Source organism: Labrus mixtus, chromosome 4 (assembly GCF_963584025.1).
Source record: "Labrus mixtus chromosome 4, fLabMix1.1, whole genome shotgun sequence".
Lineage (NCBI taxonomy): Eukaryota > Metazoa > Chordata > Actinopteri > Labriformes > Labridae > Labrus > Labrus mixtus.
In genome coordinates, this window is record NC_083615.1 from 20,951,405 (window position 1) to 20,979,386 (window position 27,982).

At 39.1% G+C, this 27,982-nt stretch overlaps 2 protein-coding genes across 2 annotated transcripts; one reads left to right on the forward strand and one right to left on the reverse strand.

The window, feature by feature from the left end:
* Positions 1–94: 94 nt before the first annotated feature.
* anpeplb (alanyl (membrane) aminopeptidase-like b) lies at positions 95–21,039 on the forward strand. The gene is made up of 20 exons (XM_061036295.1): positions 95–804; positions 2,735–2,877; positions 3,009–3,142; positions 3,425–3,545; positions 4,313–4,467; positions 4,641–4,754; positions 5,181–5,324; positions 5,461–5,526; positions 6,649–6,714; positions 6,892–7,040; positions 8,181–8,260; positions 8,578–8,711; positions 10,137–10,192; positions 10,275–10,422; positions 10,610–10,698; positions 11,772–11,885; positions 12,896–13,063; positions 13,211–13,351; positions 18,357–18,420; positions 19,995–21,039. Exons 1-20 carry the CDS (start codon positions 197–199, stop codon positions 20,139–20,141), a joined length of 2,841 nt encoding a protein of 946 aa, XP_060892278.1. The 5' UTR covers positions 95–196; the 3' UTR covers positions 20,142–21,039.
* On the reverse strand, positions 20,642–27,958 carry arpin (actin related protein 2/3 complex inhibitor). Its single transcript, XM_061036294.1, has 6 exons — positions 27,784–27,958; positions 26,787–26,862; positions 26,273–26,405; positions 24,750–24,956; positions 23,430–23,590; positions 20,642–22,235 (listed from the first exon to the last, which is right to left on the reverse strand). Exons 1-6 carry the CDS (start codon positions 27,873–27,875, stop codon positions 22,227–22,229), a joined length of 678 nt encoding a protein of 225 aa, XP_060892277.1. The 5' UTR covers positions 27,876–27,958; the 3' UTR covers positions 20,642–22,226.
* Between the last annotated feature and the right edge of the window lie 24 nt (positions 27,959–27,982).

Here is a 27,982-nt window from a genome sequence, read left to right on the forward strand (position 1 = left end):
TGTCAGCTAAAGTTAATGCTTAATCTTAGCACCGACCCTTTATTTCGAAGGCCAAACCCTGTTTATGGGAGGGAGGTTACTTTCATACAAAGGTCAGTTATTGCAGATTGGAGACTCACACGCTCAGGGAGTCATTTGACTCATCTCTAACATCGAGCGACAGAACCTTCAGGAGTGACCAAAAGAAGCGGCCATCATGGCAAAAAAATCGTTTGTATCCAAGGGTATCGCCACTGCCTTTGTCATCCTGACCGTCTCTGCCCTTGTCGGCATTGTCACCATGGTCATTTTGTACAACACTCAGATCTCGAAGATGAACCCGACACCCAGGCCAACCATCTCAGTCACCACCCCAGGACCACCACCTGTCATGCGGCTGCCAACAAATCTGATACCTGAGAACTACAAGGTGTTCCTCCAGCCCCACCTCTACACAAAAATCATCGAGGAGGTAAATGTTACCAGTCCAAACCAGACAATGCTTTTCACAGGGAACTCTACTGTTGACTTCCACTGTGTCCAGAAGACCAGCACCATCTACCTTCACAGCTTGGACCTGGCAGTTTCTGGACCGGTGGTGATGGACAAAGACAAAAATGAGTTGATACGTGCTTCCGCACTGAAGTACCATGAGGATGGGAGTAACTTCCTTGAGATCCAATTGAGTGATGCGTTGGACGCTGGAGGAAATTACAGTTTGTTCCTGGCTTTCAAGGGAGAAATCTCACAAAGCCTCGAGGGCCTGTTTTTAAGCATATATGTTGAAGGTCAACCAGCTCATGAAGAGGATACCAATGTAGACAGGTAAGAAAACAAACAATATATTTATTTTATAGAACAATAAGTACAAGGTGTCTCCCAGGACACCATGAGAGTCCTCCTTGGGTCTTGTTCTACTCATTGTGATTATCTGTTAAAATTAAGTTTTTCTTTAATGCTGGTACAAAGTGCTTGCTCATTGATTAAAGCTAATATACCCAGGAGTCCCAACAGACTGAGCAGTAGCTGTGTCAATTGAGACTTGGGTTGGGAAGCGGAAGGTCGCTGGTTCAGATCTCTGTCGGAATCAAAGGATTGAAGTTGGTGTTGGTTGCTGGAGAGGTGCCAGGTAATTTCCCATGGCGCTGCAGAGGTGCCCTCTAGCAATGCAACGACCCAACTGTTCAGGCAGTCTATAATATGCAGCCCATCACTCTGGTGAACAAGCTTAAACTATTCAGTTGTTCTATAAAGACACATTGCCAATGTATGGGCACGTTGTTTAGGTTCCACAGAAACTGAAAGAAGGTATGTTTTAGACCACAGCCAATAAAAGGAAGTAAAAAACCTCTTGTGTAACATCCACAAAAATTCTGTGCTGAGATTGAAATGTATTGTGAAGCTGTATACTTAATTTATTTAACCTATGAAGACAAACCTCTGTACAGGGATTTATTGTATTACTCATCAGTGTTAGTCAGGTAGGCTTAACCTGCTTTACTTCATAAGCTAACTTCCTGCTTTATTGAAGACTTGATTGAAGACAAACGTAGGTTGAGGTAATATATCAACTGAAAATAGTAGTCTTAGTTTTTGCAAATAATAAGGTCTAAATCACTCCCAATTTGGCTTAACTTTTTCAACAAAAGGCTACGTCACTTTAAGTCACTTAGCACAAAAGGTTTTGTTTTTTTTACTTATCTTTCATAAAACCAAGTGAGACCATATGTGAACATGAAGTTTCTTAATACAATTTGATTCTATTGCTGTTAAATTCAAACTAAAGTTGAACCAAAATCCTTGCTTTGCTATTATGATATTAAATATATATTTAATTGTTTGACAAGAAACTTTTTATCTTTTGAATAACTACAAAAGCAGTCAACTTAAAGTTTAAAGGTAAACACAAACTTTTTCTTAGTCAAAACAACCTTCTTCTTTTTAGAGAAGAATAAAGAACAAACCTCTATGCTATGATCTGTGGACTAGAGCCTTGAATTTAGGTTTGCCATAATTTAGACATGACACTAGTTATAGCTTACATATATGTCCAGCCTAAGATATACAAATGAAAACCTTTGCCATTACCTAGGAGAGATCCAAACTTATCAACATACAAGTATGTCTGAACTGGAAGTGGTCAGTCTTTAATGAAAACCAGAATAGAAAACATGCACATCGGATGCCTTTGTGTCTTAAAAAAAGGAGTAGCCTGTTCTGAGGGAGGAGATGATTCATAAATGTGCTTGATGAGTTCTGTGTTTTAGATTAAAAAGCCGACATTTCATTGGGTTCATGTAAAAGACTGTTGTCTTTTGTAATGTTCTGTCCATAACTGACCTGTTTGTCACATTATTTATAATCTGTCTACAAGAAATAGGATATCCCTGTAGTCACCACATGGTCAAGTCTTTATGTGCTGTATTTGAACATAAACAACCATGTGTTTAAAGTCATAAAGCAAAGAAGTGGCTCCGGTTATTAAGATGTTTCTCAGTGGTCAGTCTTTGTTCCATTGTTTGTACCAAATACACAACAAATACACAACCTGTCTCGTGGTGTGAGACTTTGTGGAGAGAATTTACGTTTCCACCAGTATTTGAGACACACTTAAAAACAAATTAAAGCAATACTTTTTAACTTTTTAAATGAAAAAAAAAAAAAATAGGTTCACTTATATTTAACACAATTCCTTGTTTTTGTTTTTAAAGTGCTCTGTAAGTAGTGACCTGACAATAAAAGTCTCTTTCCATAGATTCCTTGCAACCACCAATTTGCAACCATCAGATGCCAGGAGAGTTTTTCCTTGCTTTGATGAGCCAGAAATGAAGGCTGTGTTTGGTGTGACCATCATCCACAGGCGAGGCACCATAGCTCTGGGAAATTCAGAACAATCAGGTGAAAAAACAAGCTCCTACTGGAACTCATAAAAATGTAGCAATCAAGCATCTACAGTAAAAAAAAAGAAAAAGAAAAAAGACAATTCAATATAATCTTCCTTATACTGCTATGCCCTCTTTTCCACTCAGATTCCAATATTATAGACGAGGAATGGAAATATACTCAATTTCATCCAACCCCGAGGATGTCGACATACTTGTTTGCCTTTGCAGTTTCTGAATTCACATCAGTCTCCTCTGCACACGAGCGTGTGGCCATTAGAGTATGTATACCATTGAAGGTTCAAGTTGAATTTCATGTATTTGTGTTTTGTTATGGTGCTAGTGTTGGACTATGTCAATGTGAACCCAACTTTTAAATTAAATCACACAATGGTTTAAGGAGGATGTATACTATTCAGCACCATGAACCAAAACGTTATCCAATTACAAAATACTTCTCATGTTTCCTGACTTGTTTTTAGCAGTCTGTCTTTCAATGTCAAAAGAACAAGTGTAACAATATCTTTTGTTCCCAATCTTACCTCTGTTTCATTGTCATACAGACGTATGCTCGTCCAGAAGCCATTAGATTAGGACACGCTCAATATGCAGCCAACATCACCGGAAAGGTTCTAACCTACTACGAGAAGCATTTTGGAATCAGTTACCGACAAAAAAAGCTTGGTAAGACAAAGTTAAGTTATATGGTTGATAAGAGATTAAAAATGAAATAATGAATGTACTTCCCTTCCCCAAAAAACAGCAAGGCTTCCATTGGCCATTTTGCTGTTTATTCAAGATCACATGTTAACTATTTATTTGGCTTGAGATAACAAGAGAATCAACTCATTATGTTAAGATAACACAAGGTGTCAATTGTCTGTATTACTTCAGATCATTACTTAAACTTTGGTGCACACTTCTCCACAACCGTGTCAGCCTTTCTAGAACATCCCAATCATTCGTTCATTGGCCATTCATATAGCCTTAGAAATATGAGAATGTTGTACAATTACACACATTTATAAAAACTCAGACACGTTTTTTTTCTCTTCTTTTCTACAGCATACAGCTTACTTTCTACAGCTCCTACATTTAGGCTCATATTGCAGTGCAGGACAGAGATTATGTCAAACCTACTGTAACAATCTAACAACCTTGAGAGGCATGCTGGCACTTAAGGACTGAATACTATAATTTTTCTAAAACAAATATTTACATTCAAAGATTTGTTTCAGCACATGCAAACGTAACTCTGGTTACTTGGGTGTTTGTTATTCAGTAACAGTAACATTCATTTAGCTTCTGTCCATGAGATTTCTTTCAGAGCATCTCTGCACCTCGTAAAAACCAAATACCAGACTGCTACTCCTTTACATAAACATATTACTGTCTTACTATCTATCTTCATTTAACTTGATGATTTCTCCCTTTTCGTGTGATTCTTCCAGATCAAATTGCAATGCCAGACCTGTCTCCCTCAGCGATGGAAAACTGGGGACTGATCATGTACGAGCAGGGGGGGCTTCTCTTTGAGGAAGGAGTGTCTTCACTGTTGCACAAGGAATTGATCATCACACTCATTGCACATGAACTTGCACACCAGGTCTGAAAAAACAAAACTTGCACTCCAATACAAAAAATGATATTCTAAGAGATCAAGGCTGCAGTTATTTTATGTTTTTTGGACTGATTTACTAAGGTTCCCTCATATGAATGTTTCAACATCATACAACAGTTTTACATGGCAGTATCCATGTCTTGTATTTTTCTCGACAGTGGTTTGGAAACCTGGTGACAATGAAATGGTGGAATGAAGTCTGGCTGAATGAGGGCTTTGCCACCTACATGACAGACTTTGCAATAGACAGTGTTGAGCCAACATTTAAAATGGTAAGTTCAGTCCAGATATTTATCCCCATGTTTGAAGCCTTCAGTCTAATGAGGATTGGAGGATAATAATAGTGGATGATGTTCATTTTAGCAGAAATAAACCTTGACTGTGTTAGGCAGGACATCATCCTGCTTATTACAGAACTGCTTACTTAAGAAAATAAACCATTGGTGGAAAAGTATTGCTTTGTAAAATATGTAATTGATTTTAATTTTAATTTGAAATAGATCCGAACTGTGTCCATGGCAACAGTCTATAATTCATGTAGCAGATGTCTGCTATACAGACATACCACAATATATAATTCAGTAATTGACCAATCAGAATCAAGTATTTGACAACAGTACATTTCTTCTTAATTCCATTATTATGCAGAACATTATCGATGGTTCAATTAATTAAAAAAACATTTTTGTTTTCAACAGCATGAAGCATCTATTTTGGGCCAACTCCGCACAGCGTTTGAGGAAGATGCTCTGGAAACATCTCATCCTCTCAGTCCTCCAGAAGAAGATGTCCAGGAAATGTATCAGTCACTCATGATGTTTGATGCTATAACCTACAGTAAGGTACAGTAACATTCATAGGTTTCAGAGTCTTGCAATGGATACACATCATTCATAATTGTTGTGTAAGAGCTGCCCTCCTATGAAACAGCGACAAATATCAATCTACTGTACATAATATTTGGTGTTCACTTTGCAGGGAGCAGTCGTCCTGAGAATGCTCGCAGATATCGTGGGTGAAAGCGTTTTTCACAAAGGAATAAAGGTAAGTAAAGAAATATATCCCCATCCAGATTGGCTAATATGCTGTGATCCACTGGGAGACCATTGAGAAAGCCACTGAAACTGATTTATAAGGAAGCATGAAAAGTCACATTCACATACACCCCAAATGTTATATTGGATATACCTAATCCAGTTCTTAAATGAAAGAACATTTCACATAGAGCAAAGCTTTGATTTACCTTTTGGAGTGTCTCCTGTAAGCACTGCATAATTTATATATTATTGTTACATGGATGCAAATAAGTTGATTAAGTCAATAGTAAGATTTTACCAAATATCAGCAAAGACTATGAAACTGCTTAATCATGTTCTTTTGCATTATTTTGTTGATATAGTGATTGTGTCAAAACAGGTACAGGTAGAATTGATATAAAGGCAAAAGTTTAGTCGTATAGAAACACTTTCACTTAAGTCTTTTTACGTCATGTCTTGCCCTTGTCCTCCTTATTTTGTCAATGAGATGTAACTCAAATGAAGACACACCCATATATCTTGTTAGAACATCCTTTCCAGATGGTAATCTGACACACGTTCCCTCTCATGTCGTCATAAGTTTACTTGACCATCAATAAACAAAACTTCCATCACAGGTCTAAACCTGATCTGTTGACAATAAAACCATCACATCGGCTTTAAAGTCTAACATTCCAACATCTGGTTTGGGTCTGTGACAATGGGGAAAGACAAGTTCATAGTCATAAATTGTGTATACTTGTATTTTTAATGCCTCAAGCTAAATACGTTAAAGGTGTCAAATTTCCTCTATGGGAACGAGCGGGAAGATTATGACACGATGATAGAGTATTCAGAAAGCCAAGACCGGCAGGTCCAAGATTGAGAAACACACTCCTGCAGACTTACACAACAATATGAGCTGTTTCTGTTGAAGTGAATCTGGCTGGAAAAACAGAGGAAACCTTTTTTCAGCCAAATATTTATTTCAGCACCTCGCCTTTGGATGTGCAGCTGGCAGCTGTGTTTGGAAATGTAAATGTAGCTCTCTATGCTTTTGCATACATATTTTCCTCCTGAAGGTAAATATAGGCTATTGAATGCAGGATGAAATTGTGCCAATTAACACTGTTTTCTTGTGTGTATTAAGAGGTACCTGGCTGACTTTAGCTATAAAAACACGGACCAGAACGACCTCTGGGAATACATACAAAAGGTAAAATGTCTTAAAATGAGTCAGGTTTTCTATCTGCTAACAATGTATTGCTGTTTTTCAGCATGTTGTGGTTGTAATGATAAGCATGACAGTCCTGATGTTATTTCTTTTGAGTAATTGATCCCATTATGGTATTTATACAATATATAGATGAACTGACTTTTTCCATGTTTGCAGGCAGTAAATGAGGATGGCGGTCACACCAAGGTTGCCAGGGTGATGAACACTTGGACCAAGCAAATTGGCTATCCTGTCATCACTATCAACACCACCTCAGGAGAGATATACCAGAAGCACTTCCTTTTCAATGATTCCTCTGAATCAAGGTATGTGCTAAATTAACATCGCTTCTGTGGAATCATTTTTTTTGTTTCAAAAGTGAAACCAGGAGAAAATACCCTAATCCTGCTTTTTTTTTTTAACGGCAAGGAAAGCGAGGGTATACTTTTCGGTGAAAAACATAAATGCAAAAGTCTACAAGAAAATGACTCGACTCTGCAAGCATTTTTTTTCTTTACCTCATAAAACAGTTTTCTAATTAGATTCATGGTTTAAAACTCTTGTTTCGAGCCATCTTCAATACAACATGATGTTCACATGATGTAAACAAAGACCCATTTCAAAGTAATAAAGATAAAGCCTCTACCTCAACCTCTAATTGACCATTTGCTACCAGGACTATCTTGGATAACAGGATAGAGGCGTCGCAATGTGTATCCACCCTGTGGTCACGTCTGCCGACATAAAAACCAAGATAAAGTGGTATTGGCCAAAATGCAAAAAACCAAGGCTTCAAAACCGTAACAAACTGTTTATTTCACTGTTGCCAAGCTCACTTGTTAATTACAATTTTTGGTTGGATGATGAACTTGATAGTCAACTGTTTTCCTTTTAATTTATATGCCATTACACCTTTAATCGGAGCATTATATATCATGAGGATGATGAGGGACTGACAGGGAGGGGAATTCATGCAGGTTCAATTATGAAATGTAATGTACTTCACAACGTCTAATTCCCTCTGAGAACATTTTTTGTCCAAATCACACAGCCAGTCTGTTTTGGTTGGCAAAATACGCTTAGTTAGTGCTTCACCGCAGCCTTATGAACATAGTATTTCCCTGCCAAGCCTGCATGATATCACTGAAGCTTATCACAGTCGATTATATCATTGGCTATGGGAAGTGTTTTTAAAAACAACCCTTAGTTACTATGGGCTTCCTATCACCTCAACAATGAGTTTCACAACTGTTGCTGCATTGGCCAGTATCAATATCTTACCAGCTCTGGAATGCCTACAATGCAGATATTTGCTAGTTATAACACAGTTTAAATGTGTCATTGTGCTCTATTTACATATCTCTGTACCTTTGTTAGCGTTCATTACAATGCTTTTTATGCTTTTCACTGTATAGAAGCTTCATAATTAATGTCCTTTCTTTGGTGTATTCCTCTGTTTGTTTTAGTCTTTGGTGGTACGTCCCAATCAGAGTGATGTCAGGTACATCTGAACCGACCTTTGTGTGGTTGGAAACCAGTGACACAGGTAATGAACAAAAATAGGGCCTTAGAATAAACATATAGCTACTCCAAAAAGTCCTTAAATGTAACAGCTTTGTTTTTAATGTTGGACGATATCCATTTTGCTTTTCAACTTCACAGTTAGGTCAGTGAGAACTAGATAGAAAAAACAATTTTAAGACATCCTAAAGCAGTCATGTTTTTTGATTGTCTAGAAATGATATTGAGGTTTAATAAGACAGGCCATGTGCAGACGATTATTACATACTTTTTAATACTGTGTTATTGATCGTAGTCAGTAAAGTATGACTAACCTGTCACTAACATTTTCTTTTCAAATAGTAACGAAAGACGAATTTATTTCTAAAAATGGAGAGTGGATCCTGGCAAATGTCAACTGTGTTGGATACTACAGAGTCAACTATAACCCAGAGAACTGGCATCGCCTCCTGACTCAACTGGAGAGGAACCGATTTGTGAGTGTTGAAACAAATAATGACTTAACAAGTAACAGAACTCAGCAGTAACCAAGCTCCATCATAATATGTTTATTGGACTGCAAAAGGAAATACATTTAACAACCTGCTTTTTATTAGCACAGTTAAATACCAACAGGTTTCTCCCCCAAAGGCGAAGTCCTAATGTTCTTGGGGATATGAAGAACATGATTAAAGATGATTGGCAGTTAATTTTTATCTTGTTATGCTTTTGAGAAGCACAGAGGGGATAAGTGTTAGAATTGTTGGGGTTTTTTCAGCCAGCTAGTTCACACAGTCAGTAAACCAGCATGGAGTAAGTAGGTTGACATGTACTTGTACCAAAGACAAAGAAACACAAGGGATATTTCTGCTCAGTCTGCTCTCCAACAAAAGTAAAAAAAATATAATGAAAATGTTTGAACACCTTGTTTGGAGAGGCACATTATGTTCTTCTGGACAGATAAATGTTGGCATTGTATAGTTTGTCAAAGGCACCATATAAGTCAAATGAATTGCTTTACATGAGGCGTTTTCCGACCCCAGAAACGTCTTTATAGTTTAGTTCCTAGAACCTGACTGATCTGTGGCTCAGTTGGTAGAGTCGGTCGTCTCTCAACCAGAAGGTAAGGGTTTGATACCCAGCTCATCCAGCAACATGTCCTTGGGCAAGACACTTAACCCCGACTTGCTCGTGCTGCTTTGTCGGCAGCGGCATATGCGTGTGTATGAATGTGATTAGTTACTTCTGATGGTCATAACTACATAGAAACCTCTGCCATCAGCGTGTGAATTTGTAGGTGTAACATGCGGTGAGTAGTCAGAAGACTAGTCAAGGACTGTACAAGTCCATTTACCATTTGTCATTAAGGGGAACGTTTTCCTGCTTCAGAGTAGGTAATCAGTGGGCCGTGTGAATGCAGACAGACTTCAGACTTAGAACTAGACTTCACCCAAGAACCGATAAGGAACAAAGACATGTTTTGACAAGTGGAAAGGATCAAACAATTCAGGAGACCTGTTTCTCCCTGGTCATGCACTAAAGTAATTATATCAAATCCAAGACATGTTCCTGGATATCGTAAACTTCTTGAACTCGATGAACTCCTTGAACTTTTCCTCTTATAACTTTATAAGACAAGAATGAACTACATCCATCAAAAGAATCATGGCAAAAAAGGCAGTTTTGTATAGAGCTGTGTGAGACAAGAAGAGAGACGACACTGAAACTAATACATATATATGGGGCTTGTCTGTAACTTGCCTTGAAAAGCTGTTTTGAGCATTTCTCTCTAGCACTCCAAGAGTTTATTTCCTGCTCTCCTGCTGATTTTTCTGTATGTGAATGATGATTACATTTGCAGATGTTTTCATGTTATGCACACTCAAATGTCAACTGTCCATCATCCTGATCATGTTTTTCAGAGGATCCCACTGATTAACCGAGGGCAGCTTGTTGAAGACGCTTTTAACTCAGCAAGGTAATGACTTGTGTGATTGTTGTGGGGGTTCATGCTTGTGAATGACGTGCCACTCAAACCCTCCTAATATCTGTTTCCCCAGAGCCAAAATCGTTGACGTGACTCTGGCTTTGAATGCAACCCGCTTCCTTCAGAATGAGACAGAGTTCCTTCCATGGGAATCAGCAGTCAGGAACCTTGAGTACTTTGTCCTCATGTTTGACCGCTCAGAGGTTTATGGTCCAATGCAGGCACGTGTCATTGATAATCCTTTTATACATAATAAAAAAATACAGGCCTTCTTGTTTTTCATACAATAGGGTTGCTTACTGTTATTAATGTTCATCCCTCATCAGAACTTTCACAGATGTGCATTCAAAAGGTTAACATGACAACAGGATTCCTGAAACTCTTCTATAAAGCTGTTTCTTCTTGCAGGCATACCTCAGGGAACAGGTTAAGGGCCTGTACAACCACTTCAGGAATGAGACAGACAATTCACAAGTCCCAACGGACCACTCCTCACAGTAAGATTCTCATAGTGAACATCATCTCATAGGCAAAATGTTTTCTTAGTTAATCAGTCTGGTCGAAGAGGATCATTGCAGAACAGATGCACCAGTGTGTATCGTCACTAGTGAAAGGTGTACAGCAATAGACCTTAGACTTGATCAAATGAATCTGCTATTTTCTTCCCTACAATTATTTGGAGGTGCTGAACTGTAACAAATCAGTTGTACAACATGTTAAAAAACATTAAATTAGTTACAATGCTTTTAGGAAGAAAAAAAAAGAAGTTACTTTTAGAAGGAAGAATTAAGTACACATTGATAATTCACCACTGAAGCCTCTATCTTCTTTTTCATCAACCATGTACAGCAGGTAACTGTTTTCTGCAAATATGAAGCTCTCATAAAACCTATCATGCATGTGATAATAGAGGTTGCCAGAGGTGGCAAAAGTACACACATGAAATGAAAAAAGGAGCCCAATGAAGGACTACCAGTGTGTTTCTTTGTAAAGCAAACAGACCCTCGCTTCATATATGAGAGGTGAATTGCCTTTAATTGCCTTTTGAAATTGTATCTCAAAACATTTCAGGAAAAACCTCACCCTCCTATTTACTTCACTCGAAGGTACACGTCAGTTGGATGCGGTATATTTGACTACTCTGAATGTACTCTGATGTAACCCTGTTGGCCACAGCTGTTTCTCTTTTTCTGTCAAAGACATTACATTTGCTGGATGCCTCGTCTTCATGGCTCTTCTCTGTTTTGTCTTGTTACGTCTTTAAGACTGTTTTGACATGTTACACCTTTTGTACCTGATAAGGATAAGGACAAGATAATGAGTTGTCTTTTCTTTACGTAATTGTATCATCCGGCCATGTTGAAAACAGTCGTCACAGTTGAAAGGTATAGATCTCAATGGGAAAAAAAAGAATCAATAATTCCCCCTCAGCTGCAAAAACAACTAAAGTAATAAGTGTGCTTTCAAAAGGAAAGCATTGTCAGAAAGCTTTGATAGCTTTCAGCATCCTCTCTCAGTCAAAACATACCAGTACATTGGAGGAATAAAATTATATATATTTCATTCCAAGGCGCAACCAGATCACCGCCATAAAGGTGGCTTGTTCCAATGGACTCCCAGACTGTATAGACATGGCTACCACTATGTACTCCAAGTGGATGAACAGCAACAACTCCGCAAACATGTAAGGACACAACTGGATAAGTATTGAGGATTTTTTTATTTAACCATTCCAATGCCTTTCTGCTTTATACCGTCTAAAAGTCTACCGATCCTGCAAAAAATGATTTTGGTTTTCCCAGACAAAGCGGTCTTACTGTAATAGTTTCCATTATATTCTGTAGCTTAACTCTCCAGCAATGATTTAATAAAGGTAGGTAACACTCTATCTCTTTTTTTGTGTATACAGTAGTTGGTGCTGTGTGTTGTTTCCACTGTTTTGGTTCTTTATCTTAAAAGCTGCACCTGGGTAGGATTGTTATGCTAACCTGAACTCTCATCCCACATTAACTATTTGGGAGACGACAGAGACCATGATCCTGTTCTTTCTAACTGAGAAAATATGTTGCAGTAACTTTTCAGCCTTTGCAGGTGCAACTTTAAGGTGGAGAGCCACTTACCCTTTTTGTGAAATGTGTGTTTTACATTACTTCAATACACATGCATGTATAGATGCATGTAGGTGTGTTAATGCATTTGAATGTAATGACATTTGTATTTACATGAGCATGGGTTATCTGTATGCAAATGAGGGCGTTGTATGCTGCGCAGATTGAGGAGCCTTTAGAGGCAGTTACAAGAGATTTGGGCTTGATATAAAACTTTGCATGTACACAAAGACTCTGCCATGTTGAGATTGAGTCAAAATAAGGACTTAACAGGGATACAGGTTAGAAAATACCTATGGACCAAGAATATTTTTCAATAGAAAAACTATGTTTTTTTGGATTGATATTGCTAACAACATGGAGCCAACTTTAACATCTTGCTGTTGTTATCTCTAAGTCTGTATTGATGAAAGAAAACTAATTAAACTAGACCAGAATGAAGAAAATGTCAACTATGCTTGGAAATATGTTGACTGGCAAAAAATAAAAAGTCAAGTCAAACAGTCCTGAACAATAAGGAGAACTTGAAAATGAGACAGGTCTGGATGTTGGGAGATGAACCTATGGGTGTTTGTGTGTGATTCAGCATCCACCCCAACCTGCGGTCAGAGATCTACTGCCAAGCTGTGGCTGCTGGTGGGAAGGACGAGTGGGAGTTTGCCTGGGACAGGTTTCAGAGCACCAGTGACACCTCAGAGAAAGAGCAGCTCCGTAGAGCTCTGGCCTGCACCAAGAGGATCTGGCTGCTAAACAGGTGAAGCAAAGAAAGAGATCCAGTTTGGTGTAAACATCTTGATGTTCTTCACTCATTTCACTTCACACCCAAACACTTGTGAAGTCATTTTCAAACACGGAGAGTTATGAAGTAAACAGCTAGTCCGTGTTTTTCCTTATCTTGCAGATACCTGGAGCACACTTTGAACCCTGAGATGATACGTCTAATGGATGTTGCTTCCACTATCAACTACATAGCCCAGAACGTTGCAGGGCAGGCCCTGACATGGAACTTTATCAGAGCACACTGGGAATACGTCAGACAGGAGTAGGTTGCTATTTTGATCGCCTGTCATTAAGTTGTTTTTTTTTTTACAGACAACAACTGAACACAGCTGTTAAATGTAAACAGTCTTTGTTAAAACAGAACCTGGTCCCAGAGCTCAAAAAGGCTATGCAGAGATACGAAGCACTTCAAGTTTGCAATAGTATTCTGTTGGTCAGTCCAAGTGGAATAAAAATAATAAGAAAATTAAAAATATATATATCGAATATAGATTATTAATGCTTGAAATGAATAGTTCTATATACTGGAAAATGAATCCAGAGTGAGATGAGATACATTTACTTTAACACTGCACCATCTTTTAAAACATATTGCCTGACAGTGTTTCACTTTGATTGACATGTTCAGAGAATCGTTGTGCTGTGTTCCTCGGCCCTACAGAGACTTTTAGCCTCTTATGGTTGTTGCTGTTTGTTTCAGTCCTAGCTCTGTCATCAGTCCTGTGTCAAACCAGTGGAAAACCTTTCGAGAAATCTCCCGACAGGGACGCAGACGGCCTAGTGGTTAGGTCACGCTCCATGTACAGAGGCATTTGCCCTCCAAGTGGCCCGTGTTCAGGTCTGACCTGTGGCTCCTTTTCCTGGATATCATTCCACCACTCTCTCTCTCCCGATTTCAAACTCTACACTGTCCAAATAATGAAACATCTTTTAAAAAAAAATCTGTTCGAGCACAGGAAACACAACAACAAATCTTGATCTGCCATGCGGTGACATGCAAAAATATAGTGCTGGGACTGTTTTATTGTTGGAATAGTCAGGGAAGTTCATTTTCCCCACTGTATACCCGGAAAGTGATCTATTGTTCCAACCAGGAACATACATTTCTCATTTCTAAAGTTCTTTTAAGATGACCTGCCAACTGAGAAGACAAGACAGTAGTTGTAAAGTATTTCTTCATTGCAGTAGGTCTGAGGGTGGAGTATTTCCTGGAGGCAGTTGTTTATAGAAGCTTCTCAACAAGTGACCTGCGCAGCACTGCCATAAAGTAACAAACTATAAAAAAAAACAGTGGATAGAAAAATCTCAGGCAGTGTAATCAAGGACAAAGGTCTTATTTAGTCAGTGATTATCATTAGCTCTCTTTCATGAAGTCTCAACTGTTTATGGCATTACCAGGAAGAGAAAAAGATTGGTACCGAAGTTCAAATAAGATAACAGGCAGGGTTTAATTTCATGAGCACACAGACACACCTGAGCTGAGATTGATCTTTATTAAGTAATAGGCAGGGATTAAACAAATCTCTGTAGGGATTTAACCATTCAGACTTAAGTACTGATCAGATCCTAAAGTTTCTTTCAGCACGTAGTCCCATTCATCCAGGTTTACACTATGCTGTTTATTATAGGGGGAGGTTGTGGCTCAGTGGTAGAGTTGATCGTCTCGAGGGTTCAGTCTCCAGCTCCTGCAGCTACATGTCATACGTGTCCCTTGGAAAGGCCCCCCCAAGTAGCTCCCGCTGCCTCGTAGGCGGGGTATGAATGTGTATGAAGGGGACTAGTTTATACTAGTTTACATAGCAACCTCTATGCCGACAGCAGGATAGGATACTCCCCTATAGAGTCCAGACACTGGTTGTGGTGGGGATGATAGAAGAATGCAGGATGTGATGAGGAGTGGGTTCCTGATGCTGTTTCTGAACTCTGCTAGGCTGGAATGGTCACCTGGGGCACTGGAATGAAAAACTGACTGCGGTAGAGAAAGAACAGATTTTAAAATTTGACCACATTGGTTGAGAGAGGTTGTGGCAGAATCGGGTTGGATTACTACGCCTAAAATCAGCTGATCACCAGAGCAGAGGGAGATGGAGGAAGTGGTAGAGAGGGAGTGGCTAAGTAGAACGAAGAAATGAATGAATGTGTGAGAGAATATAACCAGTCTTCCTGCTTGAACGTAGGCTGAGCTCCATACCCTGCTTTACTGTCTACAACTCTAAAGAGGTCCATCAGCGTGCTGTATAGATCTGAGACCAGTGAGATACCAATTCTGATTCGGATGTCAGGTTGCAAATAAAAGGAGAAGTGGGGTCATTTTCTCAACTTCTCCCATACAATAAGGCTTCTTCTTGCAACCACCAACCCACCCTTTGCTGACCATTAGAAAGATTCATGGCACTTCTGCGTTTGCGCCACTTTACCACACCCTAACACTATGTCCACTTCTGACATGTGTACAGTCTTCTGTTTGTATAACAGACACATTTAAATCAGACTTTTGTGTGACATCCAAGGATGTCCCCCTCAAGGTTTGATTGTAGCTCTTTATTTTTTTTCTGACTCCAAGTAACATTGGAAAAGATCTGCACAGTTCATTGTACCTGTCACCAATATCCTTCTAAAATTGAGACATTTTGAAGTCCAACTTACTGTTTTGAGTGAATCTTTTATTTTTATTGACCTTTTATTTTATTCCAAGTTTGTTTTGATATCTTGGCTTCAACTAGCAGAATAGGTCTAAAAATGCCAAGTGTGGCATAAGATACTTTTAATCAACACAATGATTCTAATGGAATGTACACAGGTTTATGTACACAGAGGAATCTACTTGTGCACTAATGAAGTGCAGTCGTATTATGAGCCTTGAACTCAGGGGTGAAAATAGACCTGTACGGTCTAGTACCACTGCGCCACTAAACGATTCAGTGGTTGTTTCGCAGTACAAGAAAGAGGGGGGAGCGGCTGCCTGCCAAAACGCACATTCAAAACTATTCAAGGTTGCACTTTCAGCAAGACAACACATCTGCTAACATTATGTCATCTTGATCAACATTGCTTCTAAGTCATTCCAAATTGCTTCTTAACCGTCCATAATGTGTTCTCAGCCGTGCTGGACTGGGCCAAGCTGCCTTTCAGTACTGCTAGTTAACATGCGCATGAGTCCAGCTGCCCTTTATTACTACTAGTTAACATGAGTGCAAGGTTCCCCCAGCGTGCCGCAGCTGACTGATATCCAGTGCCGTGGGGTTTTGGAAGGCAGATGTTTTATTGCAAAACCTCCCCCAAAAAATGTGAAGCAGAATATGTTGTGGTGTTTCATGATGTTGTTTTGTTCCACACAGACAGCAGCTCAGACAAGCTGCGTGTGAGGTGACGATCAGGGATTGCTCTGTAACTAATTTCAACAGTTCGTGACTGAGAATGCGTGCCTTTCTTTACTTCCTAAACACAGCGCCTCTGAAAGGTTGCATTTGATTTATTGTTCTGGGACGTTCGATGTCAATGTTTATTTCTTTCTACCCCGTACAGATTTTCAAATATTGAAACTTTTTTTCCATGAAGAATGCATGAAGCCGAGGAGTGGAGAAACAAAATGAATCAATGAAGGTTGTGGTAATAGTACCGTCAAGATTTTAAAACTACTGCTTAAACCACATTTACACAATTGTTGATATTAAGCCAACTGCCCCCCTGTATTTTGCAGCTGCAGCTGTGTTGCTTTTAGCACGGATATTGTGTTTTAATTCTGTTTTCAGTACAAGGTAATGTTTCATCTTTATTTGTAAAACATGCCATTCTGCCCCTTTAATGCGAGCACCCTCATGGCTAGATCTGGAATTCTTGGGTTGACATACCAAGGTGATAACAAGCATCACTAGTCACTCAGTGTGATTTGTTTTTTTTTTAGGGTTTGGGAAGCCAGATAACAGAAAATATATTTTGGGTGTTTGCTTTGCTGTGAACAGGCTTTGTGGTACAGGCCTGGGGTTGTCTATGTAACTGCCTCGGGGTACTGGCTGCCAGCGAGGTTCAGGATTGATTTTAAGGGTTGTTTTATCACTTATAAGTCATTTCATGAGTTAACTCTTACTTACAGATCTGAATGACTAAACCCTTACATCACTGAGCACCACTTAGGTCATCATCAAATGAAAAGCTGCTGGCTATTCTGTCTGCCAAAATAGGTTGTCATAACAACAATGAAACAATCTCACCCTCCTATTAGAGCTCCTGAGTATGTTTCAAAAACCTTTGTAATCCTGCTTCTGTTGCCTGGCTTTCTTCGAGCATTTTTACCGGGTCGCGAATGTGTGCCTGGAAAAAAAAAAGTCTGTGTAGCGCTTTTTAAACATGTTTTTCAAAATCATTTTCTTAATTCTGTCACGTTTTTCAAGACTGAGGTCCAAACTGCACAATTTTTCAGTAAAAAAAATCTGATTGGTCGAAAATGATCACAAATTTGGGTCCCAATATTTCACAAAGGAAGGTGGTGGGTCCTGAGGCTATACAAGTTGAGAACTACTAGGCTAAAGAACATTATAGCGAGAAGAGGAGTATGAAGCTGCTTCATTACATGCACAGTGTTTGCACCGGTGGCCCAATGGTCGAGTAACATAAACGTCATCGTCCCCTCCTGCTCACTCACAGTGAAAATATCTTGACTTTTACCGGCTGCATTCACACATTGACCCGACCTGACTTCACACACACATTTTAAATTTTGAAATGGAAATTCTCAGAAGTTTTATTCATGTGTGAAAACCCTCTGTGTGAGGGTTTTGATTTTGTTTTCATCTTTTTTTCCCCATCTTGTAGGCATTTGATTGTAAGTTTGGCTCTTGATTGTGTACTGCTTGATCTAAAGCTTTTGTTATTTTTGTTAAAAAGGGTGCTCTTTAAGGAAAGTTTTCTGCACCTTCTGAACTAAAATACTGAAAATAGCATTTGCCTAATGAGCTTACTTCAGCCCTATGTTCCTGACCTGTAAATAAATATGTTGTCTTCTCTTAAAAAAGGATTTGTGTCTTAAAGGAATTACTCATTACATTTAAATAAGTCAAAAAAACACTCCTGCAGTATCAGCTGTAACGCTATAAAGCTGACAGTGTTCAGGTTTTTGTTAAGATCTTTTGTTTCAAAATGAGGCATCACTGAACTTTGAGGTGATTTTAAAGGCTGTAGTGTTTGTGCTGCTTAACTGTTTTACATTAAACCAAAAACACCAGTTTTTAAATATTTCCCCCACCCTGCCTTCTCTTTTCTGCCTCCAGGCATGCAGCCTTGCTGATCGAAGGAGTGACCCGCAGGTTCTCAACACAGTTTGAGCTGGACGAGGTAATTTTATTTATGTATCATCTTAAAAATCTAAACGATAACAAAAGCATGCAGTTATGTCTTGTTGATACTCCTATCATTTCCAGCCACACACCAATAACTGATACCACCAATGACTAACTGGATACACCCTGATATCCAATCACAAGTTTGTCTGTCACTGTGCTTATTTACTGTTTTCGTCAAGAAGCCCTATGATAGGTGAAAACCAAAAATGAGTGCGTCATACAGTACTAACAAGAACTTTACATGCCTTGTTGTTCAGTGACTCCAACAGGCTTTATTACACATTGCACACTGTCTTATAAAATTGATATGCAGGGTATTTATTTACAGCTTAAACACATCAAATATTATGCTTTCTTTACATGTAAAGAAAACAACATACATGTTCCAAAAAATAGACAGAATTGGTGCTTTTACAAGCATCCTGCCCCTGACAAGGCAAAGTGATTTTTGGGGTGGCACCATGGGATGGCCAATCAGATATCAAGGGGGGGCCAATGCCATCCCTGGCCACCCTTCTAGACACACCTCTGGTGCAGAAACAGTGCAGTTTGAATGGACTTTATTTAGCCGTGGATGAATTCACACTTTGTGCACTAGTTAGGTTTTATTGCATGAGCATTGAGAATGAAGCATGAAGTAAAATTTAAAAAAAGCATGTCAGATAGATATCATATTAGCTACACATTTTGGCATATCAACTTAAAATTATAAAAAGATTGAAAATAAATTGGTACCTTTATTAGCTTGACTGACAGTATGTACTTAAAACTGAACTAACTAAGCCCCAAAAACGGGTGTTTCATGTATCAAGCGCTCCATTGACACATGGTTCAGGAACATTAGCAGATTTACGGCTCAAAATACTTTCACCTTTTGGAAACAATGGCTCTTTGATTTGTGACAGAAGTGGACAAAAGCAGCTTTGTCCTTTATAAATGTAATTGGCTGTAACTAGTTACTATATTAAGCAACATCATGAAACCTTTTTTTTAATCCTCAGCCCAACATAATAATGTAGCATAAAATGCCTAGTTACGGTTGCCAGGCTCTAATTGGACAATTGTTGTCCATGGGAAGGGGTTTGTCCTTCTCATTTATCAACCAGTGGGTCTATATCTATTGACATGAAGTCCATAATAAAAAATAACAATCATAAATAATGTCCTGTCTAACCTTTGATATGCTATGTGGAACCTGACTGATTAATCAGCCTGCCGATAATATCGGCTGATATTAGCTTATCCAGTGACTATCGTTATCGGCTTATTTTATACAGATATCCGCCCATATTACTAGATTTTTTTCACCAGTTAAATAGCATAACGGTCAGGCCTAGTGCTATGGTTGTTCAGCTGTAACGTTGTAAAAACCCATTGCAGATTGTGTGAAAAACAGAGGACTTAATTCTTAATGAATAATGATTACTTTCTATTCTTTATTATGAGAAACTTTCTCGATTTCTCACAATTATCAGATCAAGCCTCTAACAACTTTTTTCTTCTGAATGATTAGCCCTAACGTAGCAATGCCCTAACAGAACTGTATGATATGTGTTTATGTTACAGCTGGAGCGTTTTGCGGTTGAATACCAGCTGCAATCTGGTTCCAGGGTGGCGGAGCAGGCCATAGAGCAAACCCGAGTGAACATCCAGTGGATCAGCGAGAACAAAGAGGCTGTACTAGAGTGGTTCGAAAGAGAAACAGCCTCATAGAGTGGACAACAAACATCACCATTATTTTCGGGCCTCACGGATCGTGATGCTGGACCATTTTGCATTGTCACTAAAACCACTTCAAAAATAAGAACCAATCAAGAGTCAGCCTCACTCTGACAGGAGTTTGGGGTCTCCAGGGAGATAATCATGATATGAGAGCCAATTTGAAAAACTATCATATGCCAAACTCTAATATATAGTATAGTACTAACAATGAATGAGAGAAATGTGGAACAGGGAGAATACACAGCAATGTGTATGTAAATACTCGAGTGCATTATTTATAAAGTATGTTCAGTGTAAAGCGTCAGAGTGATACGATTTTTACGGCGCTGAGTTTTGCACATGATGCTGATTCAGCATCAGACCAGGTTAATGTGTCGTTGTTTTCTGTTTGTAGACTTTATTTGTTTAATCACTACTCAAATAATATGAAGAAACATATACAGTTTCGATTATTGATTACTAAAATGATATGGCCAGTGTCACAATGCATCGTGGTATTTGTTTAATGTAAGACATGATGAGACATTCAGCACATCACAATCAATCCCAAACATCAACGTCAAAAAAACAACAATAATAACTTCATGGTAGACCAGGTATGTGTTTGTAAAGGTGAAAATTCTTCTAATCTTCTTTTTTTGTAGTATGTTTTTCTCCTTACTACATGTGTACTAGCAGTGAATAAATGGGATTAAACGAAAGCAAATTCCAAAAGCATTTTGATGTTGCCAATTTCTCATTTGCACGCATCACCGGTCATAACCTCCTCTGTTGTTATTGGGATCATGTCGTCATGTGTAATATATGTGTTGTAATCAAGCTATCAGATTTTTCCTGCATTTTGCAAGATTGTTATTTTAATAATAAAATATTCACATGTTGTGTTAAATTTGGTTCCCCTTTCTGTAGTAGTTCTTGTTGTATCAGGGGAAAATAATATACATTGTCTATAATAAAAAAATGACCACTTCAATGGCATCAAATGCAATATAGACCATGTAATATTGGAATACATTTAAAGTGTATTTGGATGCAGTTAAAACACTAAAAGGAGATCTATTATACTCACTTTCACCATTACTGATGTCAGTCTGAGACACCTATTGAGTAACATTGTGAAATATGTTGTTTTAAAACCTCCTTATTTATCTTAAACTGGCGTCAGTAAAATTCTCTAATTCAGCTTCTGCCTGAAACGGTTCATTTCAGCTGCTGTTCTTTGAATGCTAAATGGACTTGAGCTTATATAGCACTTTTAGGCCCCTCTCCCTACATGCCCACTTTCCTGCGATTGGCCAGCTCTGTTTGCAGTCGCAGGGAAATTTGAGTGAGCTTCCGGGTGGGTGTGTCATAGAAAGAGCTGCCAGGGTGGGCATGTCCTACAACTCTGCTCCATGCTTTGCTCTAATACGTCAGCAGAACCTGATGTCATGGTCTGGCCAAGTCTCGCAAAGTTCTTGTAGCATCTCATTTAGAGCAGCAGGAAATTAGTCTGACGATAAGGCCAACAACTGTGTATCTTAAACTCCGCCGAGGTTTATTACAGACTAACATCTCACGTCGTAACATTATGTGTATGACATATTTAATGGTAAATGGACTTGAGCTTGTATAGCGCTTTTGTAGTCTTCTGACTACTAAATATGGATCAGCATAATAGACCTGCTTTAAAGGGGATTATTTGATTGCCTGTTTTGGTCTCTGTAGGGTTGTAACATGCACACGTTCAGCCTGTAAGGCAAAAAGGTCTGCGAGAGAATGAAAATCCAAGCTCCAGTTTAATAAATGTAGATCAGTAATCCAAAGTATACAAGAGAATGGAGAGGTTTCAAAGAAGAAGAAAAAAAGACTTCAAAACAAAAAGCAGTCAGACTCACTTTGGATCCAGGGGAGTCTGGTACCCTACTATACAAGTTCACACGATTTGCCCGCAGGCCACATGTGTAAGAGGTTAAATACCCCTGTGAAAAGTCCAGTCCAAAGACAAAGAAGATGGAGTGAAGCCAAGCTGAGGCACTTCAACCCTGGAGACTGGAGCGGGGCCAAGAGCTCAGGCTGATCAGGGGGACCGTTTCCTCAATCATCCTGCGAGAGAATCAAAGTGGGAGAAGTGAGTCGTCTCTAGTTTCTGTTTGTCTACAACATCCCCTGTTGATTTTTTTTTTTTTTTTTACTTTGAACAATGAACATCCACACATGGTGATAGAAGAGGATGAGTTTGATTACTTACTTGCAAGCAGCCGATTGCTTTTACCTTTTTGTCTCACTGATGTTTTGAATACATAACGCACAAACTGGTCCGAACTCTTTCTGTAACTTTGTTGCACTAAACCTCAAGTAACACAAAGTTATTGAATGCCTTGGCTACTAAAGCTGGCCACACACTAAACGATTTTAAAAACTTAAAAATGTAGATTTCTTGGATTCTTATATTTTAAAAAAGTGGGAGATAAGAGACATGAGTGCAGTTTACACACATTTTTTATATTATAATCCTCCCAAAGAAACACACTAGACGAGAGTCCAGACACCTGCAGTGTGTAGTAACGATTCCACAGACACGGGATCTCACAGCAACTCACGTGATCAAACGTGACTTCAGAAGAAAAACAAATAAAGACATGGTCAGCTGGCCTTCCTGCTGTGTGTTTTCCGGCGCAAAACAGAAAATGAGATAACCATTACGGACTGAATCCTGGCTGAGGAAACAGATTTGTGCGGCTTTACACAAATTACAGCGCGAGGTGAGGGTGAATTGTAACACAAAATCTGGTTGGTGACGCTTCCATATGTGACTGCTCTCAATCGCTGCTTCGGGTATTCCGTCGCAGGCAGTCCGACCAGGAATCGTTAATATCACAGACGTTACATATTTAGGATTCCAGATCTGGGAGGCTCTGACTTGATCGGGAGCAGTAAGATCTTTGTGACACCACACACTTGAGGATTCTTTGGACAAAAAAAATTGATAAAAACATGCCTTAACTAGGTCAAAGATTGGGCCCCAAATCGTCTAGTGAGAGGCCAGCTAAAATAAGAGGACCCCTTATAACTTAGATACACTTTGTTGTTTAGAAGAATGTCTAATTAGATATACAATTCTAAATGAAGTTAATACTCTGAAATGGATTAAAGCACTTGATATAATTCAATGAAAGTCAAAAGCTGGGAATGATTCTCATACTTTCTTATCTAAGCCATCAGTTTCATTCAGTGAAGACGTTTTTGATTTTGTTTATATGTGTATGATCTCTTTTCAGATTTGGTACTTTTCCTCACCCACTCATCCTCCTCTGCTCCGTCTCCGTCTCCGGGCCTCTCTGTGCCGGCTGAGCCTGCTTTGTTGGCCAAGATCTTGTCTGTCCACGACGCTCCGGCCTTTTCATCTCCAGCGAAGTTACACTTGGTCACTGTGCCGCCATCTACTTTGGATAAGGAGACTGGGAGCACCAGCATAAGAACGTAAATGAGTTTATTTTGAAGCACCTTTAAAGAGCAACCCTTAAACATATTTCTGTCCTTAACTTAAAGCGACGAAACAACTCAGGAAGCTTGATGAAATGAAAGTCACTTAAATTCAATCAGTCCTCTTGTCTGCAACTTTTTCTTTTTTGAAATGCTGAGAAGATTTGTTCCATGCACTACAGCCTGAAATACCCCGCATATCAAGGCAGATTTCAAGGTTCAGGGATGTCTTTATTATCCCTGTGAGAGGGCAATTTGTTATGCAGTCAGTACCATGTATTTTTGTATTAGAATGATTGGCTGCTCGTTGTTTGTGTGAAACTCTGTTAATTGTGCTGCTGCCTCTGCTGTCTTGGCCAGAACACTCTTGAAAATGAGATTTTTAATCTCAGTGGGTTTTCTTTCCTGGTTAAATAAAGGTTAAATAAAATAAAAAATATAAAATTGTCCTTCTTGCTCTTAAATCAGTAGTTTACCTGAGAAACTGTGGGCTATAAGTGGGCTGGTAAATGTACTTCTTTGGCTTGACGACTATTTGTTTTCTCCCTCCTCCTTTCTCCTTTGCTGTAAAGCTGGTGGGACGGGGGCAACTTGTGATGGGGAAGCAAGAGCTCATATTTAAGCCCCTTGAGGTTAGAAGAAAAAAAACATTTCTAACATAATGAGACCTTTAGTTTATTCTCGTACTCTAACTATGATTATTCAGCTCTGCCTATATAAGAGACTTAGCCAAAGAAATGTGTAAAAACAGACCAAAGCACTCCCATCCAGTCCGATCATTAAGTGTACTAAATATCAAAGGGCTGGTTAAGACTTCTGAACACAAGCGTGCCAAATATCTGTCCACTCCTCCTGAGGTTTCTTATGAAACTTCGCAAGAGACAGAAAAACAAAATTCAAGTTTAATTTTGTTCCGCCTCCAGAGCAATGGGAGGGACAAGCTTGATCAGTGCAAAAGCCACGAAAACCTAAAAGTCTTGGCTTTAAAAAGCAAGACTTTCTTATACAGTCAGACAACAAATGAAAGAGCTTGGAATACATCTTCTACTGCATTTAACAAAGATCCACTGCAGTGCTTATTTTAAAGGTGGAAGCATCTGAATAGTAGAAACAGGACGGACAACACAAACGTACATATGAAGGGGCCGTTTCCTCTGGTCTTCAGTCGTACGTCCTGCCCTGTTTCCAGCTCGGTCTTATCCATCTCTGACTCCGGGTACCAGAAGGCCACAGTCCCGCTGGGTCGGTACTTGTCGGTTATCTTTACCAGCTCGGCTTTGTTCACTATCGCTGACAGCTGCTCCTCGGACAGACGGTCTGACTCCCCTTTTTCTTCCACCTCTATGTGGTCAGAAAAAAAAATGCATTTAAGCCAATAAAATTTAGATACATTTTGAGTTTTAGGAAAACTGAAATCTAAGAACTTCCATCAAAACAGCCCAAATTCAAAAAACGAGCTCAGATGTAGGGGTCTGTTTTCTGTAATCAATGGAGTCTACATGCATTTGATCATCTTTTCTCTAACGTTTTTATTATCCTCATATGTTCCGTAACATTTCGTTCAAACCTAAAGGAGCACTCTGCAGCCTATCAAGCGGCTTCTACCCGACTGTTGATTCTCAAATTGACCGTAAAATGATAGCGTACACGTACAACTGAATACCTGTGGTGAAAAATACTGACATTTAGATGTTCCAAACATGTCCAGTCCACCCACAAAATCTACTCCGATTTGAGGATCTGTCTTATTATTGCAGCCCAAACCATGACCTTTTTCTGTGTGGTTAGCTGAAGGCACCGCAGCTACTTGGATAGGATTGGGAAAATGTTTGGGAAGTGACAACACATTTCCAACATGTTTTCTGCCCGGTAGCAATGTAGTTGTAAGTGTTTAGGTGTAATTCAATTTGGATGAATGAATTTTTGATTTTGTTTTAAAGGAAGAATGCGCAACTTTTTGATCCAGTAGATGTCGCCCTTGAGCACCGGCATGAAGGAGTCAAGCGCCAGCAGCAGACAAAATTGTCTTTGCTCGAGCTGCCATTGCTGTGTCTGCGTGCTTATGTTAGCACACTTTCTAAAAACGCTTACGTGACATTCAAATAAGCAGTGAGTATGTTATTCTTTTTTTCTCTAGTCCTTGAATAGATTTTATACGTAAGGGGAGGAGTCGGTCGTCCCGTCCCTGTAAACACAATGTAAACACTGCCCTGACAACAACAACAGCCAGTGGGACTCACACTTCTCTTTGTAGACAGTCATGACTCAGAGAGACATTCACAGAGGACATACTCGATTTCTGCTGTATTTATGTGTAAAATGTAGCACATTCTTCCTATGCGCTCATCTATTTTCATATTTTACATTTTAAAAATCTAACATTTTGGCTTCTCTTATATATCAAACCTAGCATTTTCTTTTTATCAGCCCTTCCTGGACAGTTTGACTTTAAATCTCAGTGTTTATAAGACTTCATTGTGAGGCAGCAAAGAGTCTGGGACTCTGACACAGACTGCCAGGGGAAACTGTTATCTGACCACAGCTTTTATGGTCGCTACCTTGGCTCTTCTGATGTTGCAGAGATGGAAGATGTATTCACGGTTCTGCAGGGACATTGATTACAGATTTAATGTTGGTACTGGTAGTTATCTACTCACTGTAGGAGGACATGAGGAAGCCAGTGTTAACCTTTTTAGTGTCACTGAAGTTTGGTTCAATCTCGTTCCCGCTGGCATCAAACTTCCTCTGATGGATGCGGCTGGGTTTGATGTACAGCACAAAGTATCGGACCTGTTATTGACAGAAGATGAAAGGGAATGAAAATAAAGCAACAATGTGGATGTCCATTAATATTCTGAATTAATGTAGGATGTGCCAAGGAGCCGTGCAATAGGTCACTGCTGTAAGAAGGTGTTTATGTGGAATTGTTCAATTCTAACTGCAGGACAAGACAAATGTCCCATTGCGGACAATAATGTATATCTAATCTTATCTTATCTTTAAAATGCAAAGACTGACAGTGAATTGGCCAATCTTCAGAACAAAGGAGGAGGTTTTTATTCTACAAACTTTGCCTTTATAAAAGATGAATACCATTCTAAGTGCATTTTTTTTAAATCAAACCAGACATCTTAAACTAGGAATATCCTGGCTGAACTTTGCCTACTTTACCTTTTGATTTCTGTCATCACTGATTGAATGTCTGGAAATGTCGATCAGCTTTCCCTCCAGGAGGACCCCCTGACCACTGTGCAGAAGAAAAACGTCAAATATCAAAATAAACCTATTTCCACCTTTAACTGCATGTTGTTGCTTTTATTGGAGGAAAAAAAAAAGATTGTTGTTCCTTCAAGAGAAATACTGAACTAGAGAAACCAGCTCTGGATCTGGATATCCCACTGGCTTTTCCCCCCATATTTATTTCTTTATAAATGTTTATAAATGTTTATACTGTTGAAGCAGTACTCATCTGGTTACATATTAAAGCCATCCCCTAAGGAACACTTGTTAGTAATAGTGTCACAATAATAGTGACAATTTTCTCAGACAAGTTTAGTATGGATGCATGATTATAATTTGTTCTGAGCAGTATTATTAAATCCACAGATGCTCACACAAACTGCAAACGACTAACATTGAACTGCTATCACAACATTTTAATGACCAACCTCCCTTCTGCCCAACAGATGTATCGAAGAGTGTGACTACTTGTCCACACCCAGAGACATAAAAAAAGAGAATTATGTCTCCCGTATGCTATTGATTTAGAATCATGACGGCAACAATTAGTAAGCCAAATAAAACCTAGGGTGTACCAAATGTTTTGCAGATTTTAATGTGACAAATAAAATAGGAAAAAAAAAGTCATAAAGCACACCATTATCATGAACAGTTCTGCAAGCTGCGATAAGAGGGCGTTATCTAGCAGCCTCCCCACTGTTTGCACTTTTAGGTAGATTAAATGTTGCCTGGGATTCACTTTTTACCCATAACAAAAATAAACAAACAAACAAACCAAACAATTCTGACGCAATGTTTCAGTTTAAACTGCATCTGCTTGTTTTTGAAATTTTTGGACAGTAAAAGACATCAGATTTTCTTTTGGTTGTCAAAAAAGTAGGATCCAAGCAGAGCTGCTGCTGTTGGAACTCGTATCCTACCTCCTTACCTTTCATACGTGGAGGGAGAAAACGCGCGGTCACATGTTTCATTGTGTACAGGTTTGTTCTGCAATAACGTGTTATTATAGATTCGGCTCATTTTACATCAACTTTACTGTGTAAGTTCTCCCTTCTCCGAGATTAGTCCTGTTTCTTTACTTCCTGTTCCTACGTGCAGCTGCGCGTCAGAGGTGCGCTCGATTTAGA